Raw genomic sequence first — 27,216 nt, 5'->3', positions numbered from 1 at the left:
TCTGTGCGGCCTGATTAGTTTCGTATAAAGGCTCAGCATTATCTCCTTGTTTTATATTCTATTCCCCTTGAAATAAATGCCAACATTGCATTTGCCTCCTTTACCACAGACTCAACCTTTAAATTAACCTTTGGTGTCTTGCATGAGGACTGCTAAGATCCTCATATTTGAACTTTCTTCCTATTTAAATAATAGTCTGCACTATGGTTCCTTTAACTAAAATGTATTATCATACATTTTCCAACACTGTATTCCATTTCCCAAAGAGAGACAAAGGATGAAAAAATATTTAAGAAAATAAATGTTTTAACATTTTTATCTCCAAGAACAATTGCCACTTAAGGAAAAGATACTGCACAGTTAAATCACAGAGCAGGGAAATTTTCTGACAACATTAACAGTTATCACATAGATGTTAATTATGCAGTTAATTACGATTTAGCTTCCAATAAATGGATGAGATTAACCTCATACTTTTTATTAAGAAATTAATGCACAAATCTAGGCGGTTATTAAAAATAATGGAGTGGGGAAGAAAGGTCCAGAGGTGAGTTACTGTTTGCACCATCCAAATAACACAGCAGAATCTGAATCAGGTTTAATATCACTGGATATATCATGAAGTATGTAGTTTTGTGGCAGCAGTACAATGCAATACATAATAAAAATAAACTATAAATTACAACAAGAAATGTATATGAAGCATACAGTGGAGTCTGGTTAATTGGGACACATCAGGACCAATACATTTTGACCCAATTAAGTGGCTGCCCCAATTAGTTGGTTTCATTGAAATAGTTAAAAAGGTATATTTATAAAAAAGACAGACTACTGAGTAACAGATGACGTATTTAAATGAAATACAGAACAACTTAGAGCATGAGCAATATTAATGGTGGTTCTCTGTTGTATCTGACAATGATAGGAAACTATGTAAGAGAGTTTTTAAAGTGGAAAAGCAGTTTCGCTGGGGCAGTTCGACTCTTGACCTTGGAAGTCCAGGCTCTGTGGTATGAGTAGTCATCGCAGCTGGGGTCATCCCTGGTTATAGTGGATGATCGTAACTTCTGTGCCTTGTCATGCTCTTTGCTCTCCGTGTAGTGTTGCAGAACCGCCTTGCTGCCTTCGGATCTCATCCACCCAATCTGCCGGGCTGATCTCGCCTGGTTTAGCCCTACTGTCAAAGCAGTGTACCGGGGTGCATGCAAACAGCTGCTTGGAGTCACAGCTGAGAGCTGAATGTCTGGTGGGGCAATCAAAAGTAATATTCTAATGATTGTCGATACCTTCAAATTTTTCATGATATCATTACTTAAAGTTAGAAATGGTATTATTTTCACTCCCGCCCATTTCTGGCATTTCCAAGTCTGAATGCTCAAAACGGAAGTGACCAAAACAGTTCTGAATTTTCGTCCTACTTATTTCTTGTGAACTATCAGTGACAAAAATCACTACTTTTTGAACACGGAAACATGCAACTATTTAAAAATTGTTCACTCTTAAGCATGGTGTAGTGTTTAACAGCCACATAAGAGCACATGACTGACGCCAGTTAGAAACTGGCAATAGTCTCCTGCTCCAATTAAGCGACATAGTATCCCAAATAAACAAAAGGAAATCCCAGCTACTTTCTTGATTAGATTTTGTTCTTTAAGAGTTGTCCCAAGTAAGTGGCTGCCCCAATTAACTAATGGCCAAATTAGCCGGAATCCACTGTATATAAAAAATTAAGTAGTGCAAAAACAGAAAAATATAGAGGGGGAGAAAAGTCAGGTACATGGGTTCATTGTCCATTCAGAAATCTGATAATGGTGGAGAAGAAGCTGTTCTTAAAAGGTTGAGTGTGTGTTCTGTATCTCCTCTTTGATGGTAGCAATGAGAAGAGGGGTGATGGGGGTCCTTAATGGCAGCTGCTCCTTTTTGACACTTTGACTTTTGAAGATGTTCTCTATGCTAGGGAAATTAGTGCCCATGATGGAACTGGCTCAGTTTGCAACTTTCTGCAGCCTTTTCCGATCCTGTGCAGTGGCCCTCTCCGTACCAGATGATGCTGCAAGCAGTTAGAATGCTCTCCATGATACATATATTAGAAATTTGCTACTCTTTGGTGACACACCAAGTCTCCTCAAATTCTTAATGAAATATAGCCGCTATTGTGCTTTCTTTGGCCTGACTGTGGTCTTCTAATGAGGAAGTCAACGATCCAGTTGCAGAGGGAGGTACAGAAACTGAGGTTTTGGAGCTTGTCGGTTAGTATTGAGGGTATGATGGTGTTGAACACTGAGCTGTAATCAGTAAACAGCAGCCTGACATACTGTAGGTATTACTATTGTCCCTTTAAACTGATCAGTAGCTTTTGAAGATTCTCAATCCAAATTTATTTGGTTATCCAATTTTATACACTAACAGCATCATATATTATGTTGGTGTCATCATTTGCAAGAAACAGAATAGTCATATTTTTTTTATTGCTGACATGTATTTGTTTTATAGAGTAGTGCAAAGACACAAAAATCTATACATTCCAAAAATGAATAGGTAGCAAAAGAAAGGAATAATGAGGTAGGCGTCATGGGTTCACGATGGATGGCCCAGAAATCTGATAGTGGAAGAAGCTGTTCCTAAATCATTGACTGTGGGTCTTCGGGACCTTGTACATTCTCCCTGATGGTAGTAATGAGAAGAGGGCATGTTCTGGATGGTGAGGATCCTTAATGATGGATACGGTCTTCTTGAGGAACTGCCTCTTGAAGATGTCTTCGATGGAGGGGAGGGCTGTGCCCGTAATGGTGCTACCCAGGTCTATAATTCTCTGCAATCTCTTGATGTCCTGTGCATTAGTGCCTTCATACCAGGCTGTGATCCACCATCAGAATGTTTTCCACTGTACATCTATATATACTTATACAACACACAAAATGCTGGTGGAACACAGCAGGCCAGGCAGCATCTATAGGAAGAAGTACAGTCGACGTTTTGGGCCGAGACCCTTCGTCAGGGCTAACGGAAAAAACAGATAGTAAGGGATTTGGAAGTGGGAGGGGGAAATCTGAAATGATAGGAGAAGACAGGAGGAGGAGGAGGGATGAAGCTAAGAGCTGGAAAAGTGATTGGCAAAAGGGATACAGAGCTGGAGAGGGAGAGGATCATGGGACAGGAAGCCTAGGGAGAAAGAAAAGGGGAGGGGAGCACCAGAGGGAGAACAGGCAAAGAGTGATTGATTGTGAGAGGGGCAGAGAGAGAAAAAAGAGGGGGGGGAATGAATGAATGAATAAATAAATAAGGGATGGGGTAAGAAGGGGAGGAGGGACATTAACAGAAGTTAGAAAAATCAATGTTCATGCCATCAGGTTGGAGGCTACCCAGACGGTATATAAGGTGTTGTTCCTCCAATCTGAGTGTGGCTTCATCTTGACAGTAGAGGAGGCCATGGATAGACATATCAGAATGGGAATGAGATGTGGAATGTGTGGCCACTGGGAGACCCTGCTTTCTCTGGCGGACAGACCGTAGGTGTTCACCGAAACGGTCTCCCAATCTTCTCCTCTACTGTCAAGATGAAGCCACACTCAGGAAGCCCAGTTTTTGAGTATAATCAAGACCAAGATGAATAAATGTTTAGGGTACTAAGGGAATCGGGGGTTATGGGGTTACTGCAGTAAAGGTGCTGAAGGTTAAGATTGGCCAGGGTTTTATTTAATAGGTTGGAGGGGCCAAAGTGACTACTGCTTCTATTCTTTATGTAAAATTATTGAACCTTCTTGATAAATCGACATAAATCTAGGTCGAGTTTGTTTTGTGTGTCATTTAAAGCTAGATTGGTTTAAGCTTGAACAGAAGTTTAAATATTTTGATTGGGCACTTGCAATTCTGCATATTTATGTCTTGTGATATGTGTTCCTGGTCCACTATTGGATGGCTTCTCCTGCTCCTCCCTCAAACCTTACTTTGTCCTCGAGTTCAAGTTCAAGTTTAATTGTCATTCCGGCATGCCTGAATACCACCAAATAAAACAGCATTACTCCAGTGCCAAGGTACAAAACACAGTACCAATAGTCACACACACCACAAAACACATATCAATAAAATACAGTCACAAAAATATATATATAGTCCAAGCCCCCAAGTCCACAAATGTTGTAGAAATATGCATTTGAGCACAATAGCTTGTCTTCTGCTGAGTGAACACTGGGGGGCAGCACCCACTCCAAAATGGACGCTGTGCCACACAACCTCCAGTGGAGCGCACAGACACCACCTCTCTTCTCGGTGGCACTGCGCCTTGAGGGCTAGTCCTCACTACCACTGAGGCTGCGCAGCTCCTCCACCACTGGCCAACAAATTAGTGAATCAGGCTTGCAGCATTCCACATTAACAACGTGAAACAGGGTCTTGCGATCACAAGAAAAGCAGCTAAGACGATCGCTCGCTGTTAGACTGCATACTGCATTCACACACCAATTCCTTCGATGCCTCTTTGATGCAGGCAGCATCACGATTCAGACCAAGTCCAGCTTCTTCAGTTTCTCTGCCTTTGATCAACTCGTCAATGGGTTAGATCTTCAGGAAGGGTAAGATGAAGGAGCACATACCAATCCTCACAGAGGGATCAAAAGTGGAGAGAGTGAGCAGTTTCGAGTTCCTGGGTGTCAAGATCTCTGAGGATCTAACCTGGTCCCAACATATCAATGTAGTTATAAAGAAAGCAAGACAGTGGCTATACTTTATTAGGAGTTTGAAGACATTTGGCATGTCAACAAATACACTCAAAAACTTCTATAGATGTACTGTGGAGAGCATTCTGACAGGCTGCATCACTGTCTGGTATGGAGTGGTTACTGCACAGGACTGAAAGAAACTGCAGAGGGTTGTAAATCTATTCAGCTCCATCTTGGGTACTAGCCTACAAAGTACCCAGGATATCTTCAGGGAGCTGTGTCTCAGAAAGGCAGCGTCCACTATTAAGGTCCTCCAGCACCCAGGGCATGCCCTCTTCTCACTGTTACCATCAGGTAGGAGGTACAGAAACCTGAAGGCACACAGACACCGATTCAGGAACAGCTACTTCCCCTCTGCCATCTGATTCCTAAATGGACATTGAACCCTTGGACACTACCTCACTTTTTTAAAATATACAGTATTTATTTTTTGCATGATTTAAAAAAACCTATTTAATATACATATATTGTAATTGATTATTATTATTTTTATTTTATTGTTTTTCTTTCTCTTCTATATTATGTATTACATTGAACTACTGCTAAGTTAATGAATTTCACGTCACATGCTGGTGATAATAAATCTGATTCTGATTCTGACCTGCAGTACTTCAAGTCCTTAATGCCCATCTGAGTCTTGCAATTGTAAAAAAAATGTTTAACAAGGACAATAACACTTTCGGTTGATCCCGTAGAAGCCGCTGCAACCGAACATGTCGCCATCGTATCGGAAGAATTGACACAAACCCATCCAATCTTGTTTTTTTTTTGTCGTAGGTTCCCTTTGTTCACAGCAGTGTATCAGATTTGCTACGAAGGCAAGCCAGTGAGAGAACTGATAGCCTGCTTGCAGAGCCATCCAGAACACATGTAAAAGTGCATTAAGGTGGATTACATACGGAGTTCCTTGTGCATGGAGCTAATGCTAGTATTGACGTGTGGATCACCAACTAAAGAGATTGTATTTGACTAGATTGCTCTGAAGTAGATTTTGTGACATGAATCGGTTATGCAGTATCAATGGAGTTTCCATTATATTGTCAGTTAATGTTTGCAATATTGTGGTGGAGGGAGATGAATATTCAGTCAAAAATGCCACAGTGAACAAATAAAGTTTTATTAATCTGAGTGCCTATTCATAATGGAAATACTGTAGCTGATGGTTTGTATGTATGTTGGCATGAAGTTCAAGCAAACATTTACGCATAACTAAATTTAGTTATTGGGTTTTGTCAAACAACAAATTCAGGCATCAAATAGCTCATGGAATATCAGGTATCACTAACTCTGTAACTTGATAACAGAATACTGTCAAACCTTAAATTTTTTTCAATGTCAATTTTATTAGTTATTTTTAATATATAATTTGTGAAAGTCTGTAATTTTAAGAGTTGTGTAATTAAAAGCATATTGATGTTAACTGTAGTTAATTGCACACCTGACTTATTGTAGGTTTGAACCAGAAGTAAAATCACTTTCCCTGGTGAGATACAAATAGACCCTCTCAGATGGGGGCACTTTTGCTACTTTACATTTTGATGCATCATATAATCTTCAAAGTATCAGTTCTTAATGATAGTTCTCTTACCTCTGATCCAAAAAACCAAGGCTTCAAGCAGTACTTCAAAGATTTGAGTAGTTAAAGCAAGTATCCTTTTGTGCAATGTCTATAATGTAAAAATTATAAACAGCTGACATTTCAAAAATACTTTACCACTTTAGTTTCTCACCAGCCAGACTGCTGATTACTTTCTCCACAGCATACCCCTCTCCCAAGTTAACTTTTTGTCCCAAGGCTCCCTGACTCTCGATTTCTTTTTCCCTTTTCTCTCATCTGTGGCCTCTCTCACCTCTGACCTGCCCAGAAGCTACCATTTCCATCTGACAAACTGCAGCATCAAAATGGACACACACACAAAAAATGCAGCCCTGAAGCAAAGGGGAAAATCATTCTTCCAAGATTCCGATTTGCAAAACAGTGTCCTTCTCCTTCCCTGCCTCCACTATGCAGCATCCACTGAATTTGTAGCTCAATCATATGCATAACATATTCTCTTAAAGCCTAGCTGGCCATTTGGCCCATTGTGTCCATTCTGGCTCAGAGTAATCCCACTCCCTCATTTATTTCTTTGCAGCCTATATTCTCACATGCCAATTCTTATACATACCACCCCAACTCCTGTTTCTCCTGCCGTATATAGCTCTTGTATACTAAAGGCAATTTACAGTGACCTATTATCCTATCAATGAGTATTTTTGGGGTGTGGGAGGAAACGAGAGCACCAAGCAGAAACCCATACAGAATATGCAAATTCCACACAGGTAGCACGGGACCAAATCCAGGTAGCTGGAGCTGTGCCGTGCTGCTGTCCTGACTGATACTTTACTTTTTAAAACCTTACGACTGATGCAGGTAAAAGCAGCTACATTACCTTTCCTGGTTTTACCCTGCAGCATGCGACGCAGGGCCCGCCCCAAGGATGGTGGGCCTTTCTTTTGATGTTTGGTTCTGATCAAACCAAGGCATGAATTCAGGTTTTTCTTGTGGCTTGGACTGGAAGCCACTGTGGATTTCCCATCAAGGGACGAGAGTGGGAAAGAGGATCTGAGTCAGAAGAGTATAAAAGCAGAACACAGAAATGGGCCCTCTTAGCCCACCAGATCCATGCCACAATGGCAATGTTTCCTAATTCCATTTGCCCACATTATGCCCTTCTCCCTCTCCGCCCTTCTTATCCAGGTACCTTTCCTTTATATATTGTATCTGCCTCCACCTCTTTCCCGATATTCACCACTTTGTGTGAGAAAGATTTTTTTTAAAAAACTTGCCTTATGAGGTACATGGTGGCTTCCTTAGACATGACAATGCCCCCCTGCTACGGAACCTTACATTTCCAGTCACCTTAATGCACTTAATCTGAGATGGCAGTCTGGTGCTTCACATTAATCTAACAGGAGTCTTGTTTGCACAGGAACACCAAATCACAGTGGCTTTGAGTTGATGCAGATCTGCAACAGTCTGTTGGAGCAATGGAATTTGGAAAATGTACTGGTCAGTTTCCACAGCACACAATAGAATGAAAAAGCTGAGCAGACATGATTATAAAATTAAAAAATGCTGATAATGCAGCAAATTGTTGAACTAGGTCAAAGGCAGGTTTTAGAATCTAAGAGCGACTGGATAAAATGAGTACAGACATGCTAATCACAGTCACAGTGAGAAACATTTAACAGCATGAAGACAAATTTGGAACAGTGGAAGAAATAGTGATAAGAGTTTTGGCTGCTCGAACTTCCCTTGTGGTCAGAAAAAGTTGGTGAGAGTATCTTACACAGCTGCCTTGTGAGGTGCTGGCTATGAGGAATACTCATTTTACCAGTTTTGTTTTGAAAACCGTTACTACTGAGACAATTTTAATGCATGCTGTAATAGTTACCTGTCTTTGGGGAAGTGGCCTCGTTTTCTGAAAAGAAATGCTGCATTGTTAGTGGCTTGCTGCACCAGGACAGAGTGTGCATTCCTGGGGGGAGGGCTTGATGGCTTGCCCTATCGGCTCCAAGGGCTGAATCCTCTCAGGATAAGAACTAGTTGATGCTTTTAAAGAGAAAATAATTTGTATAAATTTAGAGAAGCAAAAACAAAATGCTTTTTTTTAAGCCAAACATATTCAGATCTCTGCAGGAAGTATACTTTTTTGTGAGTCCAATGCAAATGAACTTTAAAGATCCTTTGCCTGCCTTATGTATGAGGCCATTATTAAAATGTCTTCACTGCAGGAGTGTTGTAGATAAACGTGGTCATGTCTATAAACTATGATTGTAACATATAATGTCAGATGGGATCACTGGCAGCATCACCAGACCTCAGACCATTTAAAAGGCCACATTGCCACCCTGGCTTGAATTGCAATTCAACATCAAACCTAAAGGCTGTTTTTTTCCCCTCTCTGTCTGACCATTTGCTAACGAGATTAAGTTTGAAGATGCCTTAAAGCTAATGAAGGTGGTAGATTTGAAAGATGAACCCTGAGATGTGGGAGGATTTAATTATTCTCGCATTTGCAGGTTTTGTCAGGTTTACAGTACAGGTTTTTGTCTGTGGAACCCATAGATCAGATCTTACCCAGACTCATTAGATTGTTGTTACTGAAAGTCTAGCTGAACTCCGTTTACCCTGCCCATTAAATCAGGACTTAAACACACAAGCATAATGAAAGGGAAGGGTAGTGTTTTGTTCAGAAAACCCTAATTCTACATTTAGAAAACAAAATTGCAAACTGTGTTGGCTTAATTGATTACTGAGTGCAATGATATTATGCTAATTTTTTAGACCAAGATCCCACATTCTTCAGTTAAATTAACATCACAAATGACAGTTCGCTACTCTTTGAGCATGGCGGTGCATCGGAAGAACAGCACTTTCCCTTGGCATTCCCAGGGTAAGAATGGGAAGTCAAATAGAAACCATGCTTTCGGTCTCATTCATCAACTTCTTTCAGAAAGGCCGTATGTGGGAACGGTGGTAAATATAGGTACCAGATCTCTGGCCAAGCATATGAAAACTGAACTGATTAAATGGAGCACTTCTCTCGAGCTTTCAAAAGTTGGGGGAAGGGGAAGTTTTTAATGTCAAAAACAAGCCATTCTGTTCTCAGCCAAGATGCCACAAATCTAAAATAGCAACAGAAAATGCTGGAAACACCTGGTAGCTCTGACAGCATCTGTGCAGCAATAAATATAAAGCATGAAATCGGTGACTTCCTCGTGCATGAGGCTTATGTTTATACTTCTAGATCAGTTTTATTTAGGCTTCAAACACCTTTTGATTCATCAGGCAAAATTCCTCTATCACATATTTGAGAATTGTGATAATCAAAATTCAGTTACGCTTACATAAAAGCACAGCTCTGAAGGATTGACAAATGTCTCCAACTGAGAGCAAAGGCTACTGATGGAGAAAGTGAATTTTAAAACACTGCCAGATAAGTAAGGTGTGCAATGAATTTGTGATACTGCTAAAAATGAATTAAAAATAAATGTAAAAACATTTAAATTATGAATTAAGATGTTTTACTAATGTAATTTCTTAACTTTTTAACACTGCTGGGAATGACAATGTCATTGTACAACATTGCACCCAGATATGAACATTGTAAACTAATATCTCAAAATAAAGTTTAATTATGCTGATTTATTTTGGAAAACATGGAATTCACAGCAAGAAGAAATTTTCAAGGCCTCTCAACCCATGTAGAGCTCTTTGTAACAATATAAAGAACTTTTTTGAATACTATTCCATTTACTCCCCATCTAAAGTAATAATGATTTGTAATATATGCAAGTATTGTTTCCACTAACTTAGTAAGGAATCAAATAAGGAAATGGATTAAGTAGGCTTTTCATTTAAAAATGGAAATACATTGAACATGAAATGGGACAAGTGGAGCAGAATTGATTTTCATCGGGGGAGAAAATGATTCCACATCTCTTCATTCATTTTAACCCGACTGCCTCATTTAATCTTGAATACAGGCTGATTTTGCTGCACAACTAAAGGTGGACATGTTTTCCCTAATTTATCTTCAGTTCACTTCAACTACCCTCTCACATACATGGAGCGAAGTAATTCCATTCTATGTGACAAAGTGAAATATTCTATGAATGGAAACACAGAAGGAGGTAATTTTGCACTCCCCCCCCCCCCCAACACCACAATCCTATTTTCACAACCCTTTAAAATGGTCTCTTTTGAACATCATTATGGAATCTGGTGTTTAGCGCAATGCGATGACAGCTTGGGGTGGAGCTCAGAGTTCAGTTCCGACATCATCTGTGAGGATTCTGTTGTCCTCCCTGTGGAATGTGTGTGTTTTCTCTGGGGGATCTGGTTTCCTCCCACAGTCCAAAGATATACCAGTTCGTAGGTTAATTGGTCATTGTACATGGTCCCATTTTTAGGCTAGGGTTAAATTGGGGGTTGCTGGGGAGTGCGGCTCAAAGGGCTGGTAGGGCTTATTCCACACTGTATCTCTAAATAAAACCAATTTTTTTCCAAGAATATCTTTAGCAATATGTTCATTATATACAAATAGTTTACTTATATCACGTTTTGTTCTTTTGGCACACCTGAAATCTACTATAGATGCCTACCGTAATGTTTTGTACATGTATGTGGTGAAGGATTTGCTAATAAATTACTTGTCATATCCCAATTGCCTTTGCAGTCAATAGTTTGTTTGGGATTTCAACACATTGCTGTGAACCCAGAACCACTTAAAGACCACATCAGCACTATCTTTTTATTGCAGGTTTATAGGAGAAATTGAATTTGAGTTCATCGGTGGCCTTGGTGCCACTTTCAAACCTGTGCCTATGGGACATCATGCAAACCTCTGGATTACTAAATGTTATTATTCCTCTCGGCAACTTTGCCATTTCCTTAGCATTTTTCGTAAATGAGTCCGAGTTGCTAATTCGACACTCAACCCAGCGTGGATGGAAACCCAATTCGAACCCAGCACCACTCTCCTCTCAGTCCAGTGCTAATGCCACTGGCCGGTGTCTGGGTCACTAGTCCAATACCATAAATGCAACTGTATCTCAAAGCATGGAACTAGATGCGCAGCAGGAAATACAGTCAATCACCAATACTTCCACACTTGTGCTCAGAGCAACCTCAGATTAATTTCTTAAGTTTCTTTTTTATTTATTTTATCAAAACAAATTCTTGATTTGGACACATGTTAAATCAAGTCTAACCTCAAACTTCTTTAAGGAGAACATCAAATTTTACAAACTCACCAGAACTCATTCCTATGCAATTCTAGTATTTTCTGTATTTGTCATGTTTCCCAGAAAAGAGCACATTCTTTTGATGTTTAACCACTAAAGGTTCAGCAGTGACTACTTTGTGCCATATCTTGAAGGAAATGTTAAACCCTGCCTCTTACGTGAATGGAAAAGATGCCACTAATGTTAGATAGATAGATAGATACTTTATTCATCCCCATGGGGAAATTCAACTTTTTTCCAATGTCCCATACACTTGTTGTAGCAAAACTAACCACATACAATACTTAACTCAGCAAAAAATATGATATGCATCCAAATCACTATCTCAAAAAGCACTAATAATAGCTTTTAAAAAGTTCTTAAGTCCTGTTAGATGGGAGTGCACTGGATGTAGGACACAGAAAGAGGCTATTTGGCTCAACCATACAGCCTATACGCCAGTCTTTCCCCATCCATCATTGAATCCTGTATTTATTCTCCTCCTCATTTTTTTCCAGTGCTGATGAAGAGTTTTGGCTGGAAACATCAACTGTTTACTTTTTTCCGTAGATACTGCCTGGCCTGCTGTGTTCCTCCAGAATTTTGTGTGTGTTTGATTTCCAGCACCTGCAGATTTCCTCCTTTTTAAAAAATTTTCTCCATTACCTTATCCAGCCCTCTTTCAATACATCAGTATCATTTGCTTTAACCACTTCCGGTAGTTCTCAAGAAAGTTCTCTTTAATAACCTGTGCAATACTTATCTCTCAATCTAAAAGCCATTATTAACAGTGGATGACCTGGTCAAGCCTTACCGTTCCAGTGTTTGCTGCTGACCTCTGGTTCTGTCTGTGTAGAGTTTGCATTTTCTCCCTGTGACCACATGGGTTTTCACTGGGTGCTCCAGTTCCTTCACACATCCCACCTACAGGTTGCTTCCTTAATGACCCATTGTCCCTACAGTGGAAGAATCTTTGGGAAGTTGATAAGAATGTGGGAAGAATAATAAATCGGGTTGATGTAGGATTAGTATGAAAGGATAGCTGACTATGGATATCTGGAGAAGAAAAGTTTCAGAGTTCTACTCTACATAGGTACTTTGATAATAAAATGAGCCTCCATGCTGTATCTCTCCAAGACTTGATAACTTGAAAAGCAAAATGCAGGTCTGACAGCATCCGTGGAGAGGGAAACAGTTAATACTTTTGGCTGATGATGTTTGGTCAGACAGGGGAAAGAGAGGGATAAAACAAGTTTTAAGATGTAGGAGACTGGTGAGGAGAGAGAAGAGCAGAAGAGAATGTCTGTGACAGATTGGAAGGCAGGTGACATTAAATGACAAATGGTGACAGTGTAAGGTAAGAGAATGTGGGGGTGGAACATGTGAAGATACAAGCGATTAGTCAGGAAGTGCAGAATAACTCCAAACTTAGCAATGGAAAGTAAAGTGAACGCTAGAAATCTGAAATAAGCCGGGATTACATGCTTCCTGCTTATTATCACATTATTGGCTTTTCTATCTGCAAATTGGGTGTGTGTTTCCCACATGATACCACAGGGTAGTCAGTGACTACATTTCAAGGAAGCATTGCATTAGCTGTAAAGCATTTTGTGACATCTTTAAATTGTGACAGCGTTTATACCAAAACTCTTGCTAAGGGTTCCACATGCCTCACTTTCTTTTCTGCTGCATTTGAAAATTTGAATCTGTGCCTACAGTATCTTAGTTTGTTGTCAGACTATATGCCAGATCTCATTCTTTCTACTAAAATGCTTCACACTTTCAAGTACGTCTCAGTCCTTCCTCAACTCTCTCTTACTAGGAGGCGAACTTTCAGGTCATGTACTCTCTCTGAAAAAAATTCCTGTTTTGCAATGCCTTGGTCTTCAATGAGAGTAATGGCCCCACATGGAAACATCATGTACACCCCCATTCTGTCTGAGAGTTCACACATAATACACTAAATTTATGTTCTCTGATTGACCTTGTATCCACACTGCTCTATTCCTTTTGAGTCATGGATTTCAAAGTACTAATGTGTCTACTACGTGGACTCTGTTGAACACTTTTTGAACTTAATTTACAAACCAACTGCACTAATATTATCCCATTAACTTTATGCCACTTCATTCAGTAACTTGGTCATCAGCCAAATATCCATGCCAGCTGTTACTTATTACTCTTTATTCTGCTCAGTGCTGACGTGTTGTTTAGGAATATTGTACCAGAAATGATCGCTTGTCATTTTCACTTTAACCTAGTGTAATATTTACAGTTCATCTGCCTCTTCGAGTTCTGCATATCCAAAGACGACTGTAATTTCCACCTTTACTTCTACTCATGGCATAGGATAAAGGGTATGTTTCACTTTTTATTTGTACTTCTGCATTTTCCTCCCCAAAAACCTTGGAGCCTAACCCATCAGGCAGTAATTAGCTGAGCCCTTATCCTTATATCTGATAGAGAAGCCACTCAGCCCATCAGCCCATACTGGCTCCCATCACAACAATCCCCAGACTCTCTGCCGTTCCCATCATAGATGCTTTGTGCTGTAAACCAACACTGGGGATCACTTATGGTAGCTATCTAAACAACCAACTTGACTTTGGGATGTGGGAGGAAAGTAGAGCACAGTGGGAAAACGTAAAGGTCAGAGAGAACTTGCAGACTTTACACAGACTGTGCCAGAGGTTGGTATTACACGAGCTGTGAGGGAGAAAACTAATTGCTGTGTCTTGAGACACAATATAGGCCAATTATTACATTCTGCGGACATTGTAATAAATCTTAGAATGCTTTGAGCTTTTTATATGACCTTTTTAGTCTGATACAGCTGTGTTATTGAATAAGTAATTTCAATCACTTTAACACTGAGAAAATTGTAAACTAAACTGAATGTTTCAAAATTTATTTTTTCCACAAGTCCCGGAGCACCACCCACCCCAGCTCCCCACAGCTGTCACTGTGAGCGATGTTTGCGTACAAGGAGTTCTCGTAGTTGAGCCCATCCTCAGCCTGTGTCCCCAGTGGAAGGCACTCATTAACAGACTGGGATTAAAACAGTACAAGGCAAATCAGCCTCAAATAAAGTCACTGGAAGATGAGGCTTTGTGTGATTTAGCAGCACAACAATGTTACAATCATTGCATAAAGGAACAAATCAATATGGAGAGTGTTGTAGAACAGAGGGACCTAGAGGTACGCGCGCATGTTTCCTCAAAGCAGAGACGGGTAGACGGTGGTGAAGATGGTAGATGGCACGTTTACCTTCATTGGTCAGGGCACTGTACAGCAGATGGGATTGTGTGTTACAAGACATTGCTGAGACCATACATGTGCAGATCTATTCCTAGCTATAGGAAGGATTGCATTAATTGGAAAGGATGCAGAAAAGATGCTCAGGGATGTTACTGGGATTGAAGGGCTTGAGTTTATAAGAGGTGACTCAATAGGCTAGGGCTTTTTCCCTACAGTCTAGGCTTGAGTGTGACTTTATGGAAGATGGTGAGAGCAATTGCAGAAATAACTCTCAGACACCAGTTAACATAAACTGGTTCAGCACAGACACAAATCTGGGATATCCGTGGACAGTTTATATAACAAAGTGACATCTTTACAAGGGCATAAGAAGGCAAAAACTATTTTTAATTTTCAAGGGTTTTGAATTATAACCTCTACTGACCTGTCAATAAATGACAGACTTTTCTAATTGATATGCAGTGAATAGGACCTATTCTTTTAAATTGGCCTCATTTCTCTCTCCTTGACCTCTATTATTATGGCTACTTAAAAACAATCCTAATGAATCAGGATGATTGACAAAATGCATGTATGTATAAGTCATACAAAAAGGAATGGTAAAATAACTGTGGCACAAGATGCAATAGAGATGTTATTTAACCTTCTGGAGTAGTTAGTTAATAGGCTTTTGTTCAGCGTGGGAGTAACAAGCACAGCAAATGCACGCTGCAGAGGTACCTTCCAATGATTAAGCATATCAAATTCCATAGTAGAGTAGATTGATATTAACTGTGTGAAATTATATTTTGAAGAAATATTTTTTGAAGAAAAAGACCAGGATGAAAGCTTCCCAATGTTTGACAGGGTTTGTTCCATTTTTGACTGGTACTGTTCAGAATGTAGTTCAACTAGCTGATAATAATATACAAATTTCAGCAGTGTACAGAAGAGCTAGAGAGTTTGTGAACCTTGTAGAATTTTCTCTATTTCTGCACAAATAGGACCTAAAATGTGATCAGATCTTCATACAAGTCCTTTACTTCCAGTAGCTGACGTGACTTCCCTTATATAGCAACAATTTCAACCAAACATTTCCGGTAACTGTTGATCAGTCCTGCACATTGGCTTGGAGGAATTTTAGGTCATTCCTCCTTACAAAACTGTTTCAACTCTGGGATGTTGATGGCCTTCCTTGCATGAACTGCTTGCTTCAGGTCTTTCCACAACATTTTTATAGGATTAAGCTCAAGACTGACTCGGCCATTTCAAAACATGAATTTTGTTCTTTTTAAGCCGTTCTCTTGTTGATTTACCCTTGCCCTTCGATCACTGTCTTGTTGCATTATCCAAATTCTATTAAGCTTCAGGTGACAGACTGCTACCCTGACATTCTGCTGTAAAGTGTCTTGATACAATTTTGAGTTCATAGTTCCCTCAATGATTGCAAGCTGTCCAGGCCTTGAGGCAGAAAAGCAGCCCTAAACCATGATGCTCCTTCACAGCTGGGATGAGTGTTAGTGTGCAGTGTGCAGTGCCCTTTCTCCTCCAAACATAGCAATGTGCATTTCTGCCAAAAAAATCAGTTTTTGTGTCATCTGTCCACAGAACATTGTCCCAGAAGCTTTGTAGAATATCTAGGTGGTCTTTTGCAAACTTGAGACATGCAGCATTTTTATTTTGGATAGCAGTGGTTTCCTCCATGGTGTCCTTCCATGAACATTCTTGTTCAGTGTTTTTCTTATAGTGGACAGATGAACAGAGACTTCACGTTCTAGAGATTTCTGCAGGTCGTTTGCTGTTACCCTTGGGTTCTCTTTCACCCCCGTCAGCATTGTACATTGCGCTCTTGGTCTGGTCTTTGCAGGATGCCCACTCCTAGGGAGAGTAGCAATGGTACTGAGTTTCCTCTATTTGTTGAGAATTTCTCTTACCGTGGACTGATAAGCACGCAGGTCTTTGCTTCTGTAGCCTTTTCCAGTTTCATGCACATCTACAATTCTTCTTCTAAGGTCCCCTGAAAGTTCTTTTGATTGAGGTATGGTGCATGTAAACCGATGTTTCTTGAGAAGAGCAGGCTCTGTCAGTAACCTGACTTCTATGTGTCTTTTTTATAGGGCAGGGCACCTCCACAGCCCACACCTTCAACCTCATCTCATTGATTGGAACACCTGACTCCAAATAGCTTTTGTAGAAGGCAATACCCCAGAGGTTCACATACTTTTCCCAACAAATACATGTCATATTGGATCTTTTTCCTCAACAAATAAATGAACAAATATAATGTTTTTCTGTTACTTATTTAATTGGTTTCTCTTTATTTTTAGGTCTTAAATAAGTAACAGAAAAACATATTTGTCCATTTATTTGTTGAGTAATAATAATACTAATAATAATAATAATAGATAAGCAATGAATTTCAAGAACATGAGATGAAGAGTGCCTGCAAGTGAGCCCATTGGTCGTTGGAACGTTACAATGATGGGGCAAATGAATGTGAGTGAAGTTACCCCCTTTGGTTCAAGAGCCTAATGGTTGAGGGGTAGTAACTGTTCCCGAACCTGGTGGCACCAGTCCTTCTTCCTGACGGCACCAGCAAGAAGAGAGCATGTCTTGATTGGGGTGGGGGGGAGGCTGAATCCCGATGATAGATGCTGCTTTCCTGAAAAAAGAAAGGACCTGGAGGAAGACTATGAGCTCCTCGCACCTACATGTGAAGACTGACATGTTAAGCAAGGTACAAGGCTAGTGGACCACTACAGTGTAGCATGTAACAGTGTGATTAGAAAAAACAGGAGAGACAGAACTGTGGAACCAAAAGGAATGGGTGAGATTTTAAATGAATATTTCCATTCAGGTTTTATTGGAGAAAATTATGGAAATATGAATGTTGTCGTCAGGGATGAAGCACTGAAGTGCATGAAGTTAGATACATTCCCAGAGCCTGTCCTGATGCATTCTCAGACATTGTGGGAAGCTAGAAGAAATTGTGGAAATCCTTGCAGAGATTTTTGCTTTATGTCTGGCCACAGGTAAAGTTCCAGACGACTGCTAAGTGGTTAACACAAAGTACACTGCAGATGCTGTGGTCAAATCAAGACGTACAAACAAGCTGGATGAACTCAGCAGGTCGGGCAGCATCCGTTGAAATGAGCAGTCAACATTTCGGGCCGAGACCCTTCGTCAGGTTGATGTGTGGTTTATGTTTAAAAAGGGTAGAAATAAATACAAGCCAGGAAACTACAGGCCAGTGAGTCTGACATTAGTGGTGGCTAAATTGCTGGAGGAGATTCTGAGATACAGGATCTACCAACATTTGAAGAGACAGAGTCTGATTCAGCACAATTAGCATGGAATTTCTTTCACCAGAGGGTAGTGAATTTTTGGAATTCTTTGCCACAGACAGCTGTGGAGGCCAAATCATTTAAAGTGGAGGTTGATGGGTTCTTGATTATTAAGGGTGTCAAACTTACGCGGAGAAGGCAGGTGAATGCAGTTGAGAGGGGTAATAAATCAGCCATTATTGAATGGCAGAGCAAACTCAATGGGCTGAACGACCTAATTCAGTCCTATGTCTTAAGGCCTTATTGTCATGGTGCATGCTGGCCAAAACTGAACCCAGGTGCGAAGGAACGGCAGACTCTGTCGTGCTGAGCACTGACCGCAACTGAACCCAGGTGCGGAGGAACGGCAGACTCCCATGTAGAGACGGAAACAAGAGCTGAGACATTGGAACACCAACTGGTGGCATGACCGAGTGACAATGTAAAACATCATTCTAAACACAAGGACTCTGCAAAAAAAAACTTAACAGGAGTCCACATTAAATAAATATAGAAAGTGCAAAACCCGTGCCACTCAGAGATAACTTGACAAGGTCGAACAGAAAGCACAAGGGCTTAACGACTCTTGTTAGGACAACAATTAGTAAATACGTATGCTTGAGAACCCCAATGCTTTACGGCATGCCGCAGAGGTCCACAGGGTTCACGACACTAAGTTCTTATTGTCTTTGTGAGCAAGAAGTTGTGACAGCTCACCTCCCACATAGCCCATTACCCTCCATTTTTCTTTCATCCATTTGCCTATACGAGTCTCTTAAATGTCCTAATGTATCGACCTCTACCTCTACCCCTGGCATCATGTCCCATGCACTTACCACTCTGTGTAAATAAAACCTCTGTGTAGCAGAGTATGTTGCAATACATAATAATGAAAACTATGGATCACCACAAGTATATATATAGACAATGAATTAAATAAGTAGTGCAAAACGTGAGGCAAAAATACTGAAGTAATGCTCATGGGTTCATTGTCCAGTTAGCAATCTGATGGTAGAGGGGAAGAAGCTGTTTCTGAAATGTTGCCCTCAGGCTCCTGTACCTCCTTACTGGTAGCAATGAGAAAAGGATGCGCCCTGGGTGATGGGGGTCCTTAATGACGGATGCAATCTTTTTGAGTTCTCATTCCATATATTATGGAACGAGAACTGCCAGATGTACAAGCTGGTTTTAAAAGAGGTGGAGGCACCAGAGACCAATTTGCCAACGTACGCTGGATAATGGCGAAATCGAGAGAATTCCACAAAAATATTGACTACTCTACAGCCTTCGACAGTGTGGACCATAATAAACTATGGCAGGTCTTTAAAGAAATGGGGATACCTAGACATCTGACCTGCCTTATGAGAAACTTGCAGGAAGAGCAAGAACAGCTAGAACTGAACACGGAACAACAAACTGGTTCAAGATTGGGAAAGGAGTATGACAAGGCTGCATACTGTCACCCTACTTATTTAATCTATATGCTGAACACATGATGAGGAATGCTGGTCTAGAGCACTCAAATATTGGAATCAAAATTGCCGGACGAAATATTATCAACCTCAGATATGCAGATGATACTACTCTAATGGCAGAAGGTGAGGAGGATCTGAGGAAGTTTGCAATCAAAGTGAAAGAAGAAAGTGCAAAGGCTGATTTAAGAAAACCAAGATTATGCGAACCAGCCCTACTAACTCCGTAATTATAAATGGAAAGGAAGTGGAAGCAGTGATGGACTTTGTCTTCCTTGGTTCAAAGATTTCTATAGATGGTAACCGCAGCCAAGAAATTAAACGATGCTTGCTTTGGGGGAGGGCAGCAATGGCAAATTTAGATAAAATACTGAAGTGCAGAGACATAACATTGTCTACGAAGCTCTGTATAGTTGAGCCTATGGTATTTCTAGTTGTGATTATTGGCTGTGAGAGCTGGACTATTAGTAAGGCTGAATACAAAAGAATCGATGCCTTTGAACTTGGATACCGGAGGAAAGTGTTAAGAGTTTGTTGGACAGCAAGAAGACCCAACAAGTCAATACTTGAAGAAATACAGCCAGACTGCTCACTAGGAGACTTGATTATGAGACAAAAGCTCAAATCATGAGAAGACAGGTTTCCTATGTTAGGTAAAACAGAAGAAGGTAAAAGAAGGAGAGGACGACAGAGGCTACAATGGATAGACAATACTACTTAGACAATGCTCATGTCCTTGGGGCATCTTAGAGAGGCAGTTTCCAACAAGTAGGCTTGGTGTGCAGGAATCCATGAGCTCAGACTCAATTTAACGACTGAACAAAATCTTTTTGAAGCATAAACTTTGAGGGTGTCTTGGATGTTGGGTAGGCTAGTGCCTATCATGAAGCTGACTGAGTTTACAATGTTCTGCAACTTTTTCCAATCCTGTGCAGTGGCCCTTCCATACCAGTGAAGCAATCAATTAGAATGCTCTCCACAGTACGCTGTACAGATTTGCAAGTGTCTTTGGTGACATACCAAATCTCCTCAAACTCCAAATGAAATATAGGCACTGTTGTGCTTTCTTTGTAATTGCATCAATATGTTGGGCCCAGGGTACTCAGGAGATGTCGACACCCTGGAACTTGAAACTTCTCATTTCTGATCCCTCGACAAGGGCTGGTGTGCGTTCCCTCAACTTCCCGTTCCTGAAGTCCACAATCAATTCCTTGGTCTTACTGACATCAAGAGCAAGGTTGTTGCTGCAACACTACTCAACCAGCTGATATATCTCACTCCTGTTTGCCTCCTCATCACCATCTGAAGTTCTGTCAACAAAAGTGGTGTTAATGGCAAATATATAGATGGCTATGCTTTCGTAACCACCCAACTAACTTGTATGACAACTTAGAGGGATCTACGGACATTATGTTGCAGCTACACAAGACGTATTCAAGATGCACAGCACCATACTTGGTGTATTGCATACAGTTCTGGTCACCCCGTAAGAGGAAAGATGATGTTAAACTAGAGAGAGTGTAGAAAATATTTACCCAGATGTTGCTTGGACTTGGGAGCTTGAGTTACAAGGAAAGGTTATGTAGACTAAGACCGTATACTGTATACCCTGATGGGTGGTACACAGAGGGGTGCAGACAGTCTTTTTCCCAAGGGCAGAGGTGAGAAAAACAAGAGGGCATCGGTTTTAGAACAGAGGGAAGAAATTTTAAAGTGACATCAGGGGCAAATTCTTCATGCAAAGGATGCTGCATACTTGGAATGACCTGCCAGAAATAGTGGCTGAAGAAGTGGACAGCAACATTTAAAAGCTATCGCTACAAGTACATGAATTAGAGAGGCTAAGGGCCAAACCTAGGCAGACAAGACAAGTTCACTGGGCAACACTGGGCGAATTAGATCAAAGTTTCCATGTTGTTTGACTCTATAACTCTATAAATTTGACTGAAGCAAATAGTGATACTTTAATAGATTATTTGTTACAAGAGGGGAGAAATTAAGATGAGGGAAGTAACTGTAAAGAAGCATTTCATTATAAATGATTTGTTTGAGATGTTCCTTTCCCTAGGTCAATATATCTGAGTAATGAGATAGGGGACAATTATAATCATACAAAATGTTCAATGAGGAGCAATTAAGAAAACTCTCTTGAGCTTAGAAGAAAAAGAGGATGTCTTAATGGGCCATGACAGGGATACACAAGGATGATATATGGAAACCAGAAATCACAGACTCAAAACAAAGGACTGAAATAAGAAATGTATTCGTCCAGAGGGCAATGAACATTTGGAATTCTCCTCTCAAGAATCCCAGTCACTGAGTATTTCTAATGCAGAATCTATTATTAACTGAGTCCTGGAGTGCAGCAGATTTCAGGTGACTGAAACTGCCTCAGAGTTCCAGTTCCTTGTTGCTGGAAATTTAATGGGTTGTAGCGGTGTGCTACACGCAGCACTGAAATAACAACACCGAGTCAATGAACTGCAGTTACTAAAAGATTTTATTCGAACTTCGCAGCCTCACTTTAAAGCCTTCCTGATCCCGCCCTCCCCGGTATTCACAGTCCTGTCCTGCGCGCGGATGCTGTAGGGGGCACGTATTCACAGTCCTGTCCTGCGCGCGGGCTTTTCCCCTTGCTGGTGAAGCAGACTTGGCGCACTTTTGGGACTGGCCTTTATGCCAGCGCGCTGGCTATTTGTGAGCCGGTTCGAGTGCGCTAGGAAGTGGGTCGCCACATAACCCCCCCCCCCCCCCCCAGAACCGGCGATACACCCCCCAATGTCCACAGTCTGGGCCGGACCCTGTTTGGGAGGTCGGCCTCTGCGCTGCGGTGCCGGAAACTCGACCGGTTGCACCACGTCCGCATGGGCCGGTTTGAGTCGGTCCACCGTGAAAACCTCTTCTCTCCCCCCCAACGTCCAGCACGAATGTGGACCCGTTGTTCCTGAGCACCGTGAATGGCCCCTCGTAGGGCCGTTGCAGCGGTGGCCGATGCCCGCCCCGTCGTACAAACACAAACTTACAGTTCTGCAGGTCTTTGGGTACGCAGGTCGGGTTCTGCCCATGCTGCGACGTGGGTATGGGGGCCAGGTCACCGAGCCTCTCGCGTAGTCTGCCCAGGACTGCTGCGGGTTCTTCCTCCTGCCCCCGTCTTTGGGCGCCGTGCGGATGCCCAGTAGGACCCAGGGAAGCTCGTCCGCCCAGGTAGCTCCTCGCAGGCGGGCCATGAGAGCCGACTTTAGGTGACGGTGGAAACGCTCCACCAGGCCGTTCGACTGTGGGTGGTAGGCAGTTGTGTGGTGCAGCTGTGTCCCCAAAAGGCTGGCCATAGCTGACCACAGGCTGGAGGTGAACTGGGCGCCTCTGTCGGAGGTAATGTGGGCCGGTACACCAAAGCGGGACACCCAGGTGGCGATCAGTGCCCGGGCGCAAGATTCGGAGGTGGTGTCGGTGAGCGGGATCGCCTCTGGCCATCTTGTGAACCGGTCCACGATAGTCAGGAGGTGCCGCGCTCCGCGCGACACTGGCAAGGAGCCCATGATATCCACGTGAATGTGGTCGAAACGCCGGTGGGTGGGGTGGAACTGCTGCGGCAGAGCTTTGGTGTGCCGCTGCACCTTGGCCGTCTGGCAGTGCATGCACGTTCTGGCCCATTCACTGACCTGCTTGCGGAGTCCGTGCCAAACGAACCGGTTGGCTACCAGCCGGACAGTTGTCCTGATGGAGGGGTGCGCTAAGTTATGAATGGAGTCGAAAACATGGCGCCGCCAGTTTGCCGGGACGACGGGACGGGGTTGGCCGGTGGTGACATCACAGAATAGGGTCCTCTCACCTGGGCTTACGGGGAGGTCCTGGAGCTGCAAGCCGGAGACTGCGGTTCTGTAACTCGGGATCTCCTCGTCTGCCTGCTGCGCCTCCGCCAGCGCCTCAAAGTCTACCCCTTGGGAAAGGGCATGAATGTTAGGGCGAGAGAGCGCGTCCGCCGCGACATTGTCCTTACCCGAGACGTGCCGGACGTCCGTCGTGTATTCAGAGATGTAGGACAGATGGCGCTGCTGGCGGGACGACCAGGGATCGGACACGTTCGTGAACGTAAAGGTAAGCGGTTTGTGGTCCGTGAACGCGGTGAAGGGCCTACCTTCTAAGAAGTACCTGAAATGCCGGATTGCCAGGTATAGTGCCAACAGTTGCCGGTCGAAAGCACTGTATTTGAGCTCGGGTGGCCGCAGGTGTTTGCTGAAAAACGCCAGGGGTTGCCAGCGCCCCTCGATGAGTTGTTCCAGCACCCCACCAACTGCCGTGTTGGATGTGTCCACTGTGAGGGCGGTAGGGACGTCCATTCTGGGGTGCACTAGCATCGCGGCGTTCGCCAAGGCTTCTTTCGTTTGAATGAAAGCGGCTGCGGACTCCTCGTCCCAGGCAATGTCCTTGCCCGGACCCGACAGCAGGGCGAACAGGGGGCGCATGATTCGGGCAGCTGAAGGGAGGAAGCGGTGGTAGAAATTTACCATACCCACAAACTCCTGAAGGCCTTTGATGGTGTTGGGTCAGAGGAAATGGCGGACCGCATCTACCTTAGCGGACAGAGGGGTTGCCCCGTCTTTAGTAATCCTGTGGCCCAGGAAGTCAATGGTGTCGAGCCCGAACTGGCATTTGGCCAGGTTGATTGTTAGACCGTATTCACTCATTCGGGCTTAGAGTTGATGGTGGTGGAGGCTAAAACATTAGGGGTATTTAAGAGCCTCTTGGACAGGCACATGGATGAAAGAAAAATAGAGGGTTACGGGGCAGTGTGGGTTTAGTATTTTTTAAGGAATATATGGGTTGGCACAACATCAAGAGCCGAAGGACCTGTACTGTGCTGTAGTATCCTAATGTCTAGTGTCATTGTTAAATGAGTAAGCAATGGTGTGAAAGACTGAGTAAATGTGAGATCATCCACTTTGGAAGGAAAATAGAAGATCAGATTATTATTTAAATTGTGAAAGATTGCAGCATGCTGTTGTGCAGAGGGACTTTGGAATATTTGTGTATGAGTTGGAAAAGGTTAATTTACAGGTTATTAAGAAGACAAGTGGAATGTTGGCCTTCATTGCTAGTGAGATTGAATTTAAGAGTGGGTGGTGGGGCAGTGTTATGCTGCAGCAGGACAGGGTACCGCTGAGACCGCACCTACAGTATTGTATGCAGTTCTTATCTCCTACTTGAAGAAAGATATACTGGTTCTGAAGGCAGTGCAAGGGAGGTTCACCAGGTTAATTCTGGAGGTGAGGGGTTCACCTATGAGGAGAAATTGAGCCATGTGGCACTATACTAGCTGGAATTTAGAAGAATAAGAGGGATCTTATAGAAACATATAAAATTATGAAATGAATAGATAGGATTGAGGCAACACAGTTGTTTCCACTGGTTAGTGAGTCTAGAACTAGAGGATATAATGTCAAGTTTAAGTTCAGTTATTGTTATTCAAGCGTACACATGTTTACTGCCAAATAAAACAACATTCCTTCGGACAAAAGTGCACAACACTACATATAACTCACGCACACACACAACACATAAAGTAACATTACCACAAAGAAACTAACGAATAATATTTACGATGCAAGTTAAACAGTAAAGAGCAAAACGCTACTGGATTTTTATACACGAGTAGACCTAGGTGACGGCAAGGAGTGCGGTCGTCTTCCAGCCTGGGGGCAGAAGCTGTTTCCCATCCTAACAGCATTAATCCTACAGTACTCAAGCCTCGGGGGAGTAGATTTAGGACAGAGATGAGGAGAAACTGCTTTTTCCAGAGAGAAGTGAATCTGTGGAATTTTCTGCCCAGGGATCAGAAGAGGCAGCTCATAAAATACATTTAAAACACAGTTAGATAGACTCCTGCGTATCGGGAATTAATGGTATGGGTAAAAGGCAGGTGGGTGGAACTCAGTCTATGGCCAGATTTACCATGATCTTATGAAATAGCAAAACGGACTCAGTGGGACAGATGACCTACTCATGCTCCTAATTCTTATGTTCATGCTCTTTTATATTCACCACTTGCCTGGATGAGGGCAGTGTCAACAGCTCTCAATAAGCTTGACACTACCTTAGAAAGAAATTGTTTTCTTGATTGGTACCCCATTCACTGCCAGGAAAATTCATTTCCTCTACCACTAGCACGTAAAGCCTGCAATGTGTACCTTCGATTGAATGCATTGCAGATAATCACTTTGTAAGTTAACCTAAGTACTGTTTAAAAATAAACAACCAAAATTAAAAGCTAGCCTAGAGAGGTTTTACCCACATTTGGCTGGGCAAAGGGCATGCACAGTGCAATACAGTGGACAGTGAATACAGTGAACTTTTATTGTAGCACCTATGAGAACATGCCAACTTTAATAGGAAAGTACTGGCTGAGATAACACAAGATGAAATGGAAGGATACTTACAAGACAGAAGGGCATTCCTGGAAAGTGCATTGTCATTTTTGAGGATACCTACACAGGCCTAGTGGGACACAATTTACACACTCATCTCAGGCCAGGTGTAAAGCTGGTCTACTATGAGTTCAAGCCAAGCAAAGCTGAGTCTGAACTGGATCATTTGGAAGAAAGTGGAGTGCTAGTGAAAATCAGCTAATCAGTGGAACATCGATAGGATGCAGAACTGGGCTGAGAAGTGATAGATGGAATTCAACCCAGATAAGTGTGAGGTGGTTCATTTTGGTAGGTCCGGTTTGAAGACAGAATATAATATAAATGGTAAGACCCTTGGCAGTGTGGAGGATCTGAGAGATCTTGGGGCCCATGTCAACAGGGCACTCAAAGCTGCTGAGCAGATTGACAGTGTTGTTAGGAAGGTGTATGGTGGGTTGGCATTCATCATTTGTGGGATTGAGTTCAAGAGCTGCGAGGTAATGTTACAGCTATACAAAACCTTGGTCAGACCCCACTTGGAGTACTGTGTTCAGTTCTGGTCACCTCACGACAGGAAGGATGTGGATACTACAGAGAGAGTGGAGAGGAGATTTACAAGGATGTTGCCTAGTTTGGGGGATGTACCTATAAGAATAGGTTGAGTGTACTTGGCCTTTTCTCCTTGGAGTGAAGAAGGATGAGAGGTGACATGATAGAGGTGTATAAGATGACGAGGGGCATTGATTGTGTGGATAGCCAGAGGCTTTTTCCCAGGGCTGAAGTGGCTAACACAAGGGGGCGTAGTTTTAAGGTGCTTGGAAATAGGTACTGAGGGGATGTCAGGGGTAAGTTTTTCACACAGAGAATGATGGGTGCGTGGAATGCACTGCCAGTGGTGGTGGTGGAAGTGGATACAATGGGGTCTTTTAAGAGCCTCTTAGATAGGTACATGGAGCTTAGAGAAATAGAAGGCTATGTGCTAGGGAAATTCTAGGTAGTTTCTAGAGTAGGTTACATGGTCGGCACAGCATTTTGGGCTGAAGGGCCTGTAATCTGCTGTAAATTTCCCAATAGAAACAAAATCATGCTACTGCACGGAGTCTATTTAGTCACACAAAGCTAACATTTCAAAATCCATAGTACTGTAGCGGTGTGCTACACGCAGCGCTGCAATAACGACACGGAGTCGGTGAACTGCAGTTACAAAAGAGGTTTTTTCAAACTTCGCAGCCTCGCTTTAAAGCCTTCCTGTTCCCGCCCTCCCCGGGCGGGAATGCTGTAGTTGCTGGTG

General features: G+C 42.4%; 1 protein-coding gene across 2 annotated transcripts in view; it reads left to right on the top strand.

Annotated features, from left to right (window-relative positions):
• gpd1c (glycerol-3-phosphate dehydrogenase 1c) overlaps positions 1-10,930 on the top strand; it is a 50,891-nt gene extending 39,961 nt beyond the window's left edge. For both annotated transcript variants that reach the window (XM_073054482.1, XM_073054483.1), the window contains one exon: positions 5,496-10,930. In XM_073054482.1, the coding sequence (XP_072910583.1) occupies positions 5,496-5,592 (97 nt within the window). In that variant the 3' untranslated portion in view covers positions 5,593-10,930. The remainder of the gene's footprint in view (positions 1-5,495) is intronic.
• The last annotated feature ends 16,286 nt before the right edge of the window (positions 10,931-27,216 follow it).

Source organism: Hemitrygon akajei, chromosome 8 (genome assembly GCF_048418815.1).
Source record: "Hemitrygon akajei chromosome 8, sHemAka1.3, whole genome shotgun sequence".
Lineage (NCBI taxonomy): Eukaryota > Metazoa > Chordata > Chondrichthyes > Myliobatiformes > Dasyatidae > Hemitrygon > Hemitrygon akajei.
This window is presented reverse-complemented; position numbering and strand designations above follow the sequence as displayed.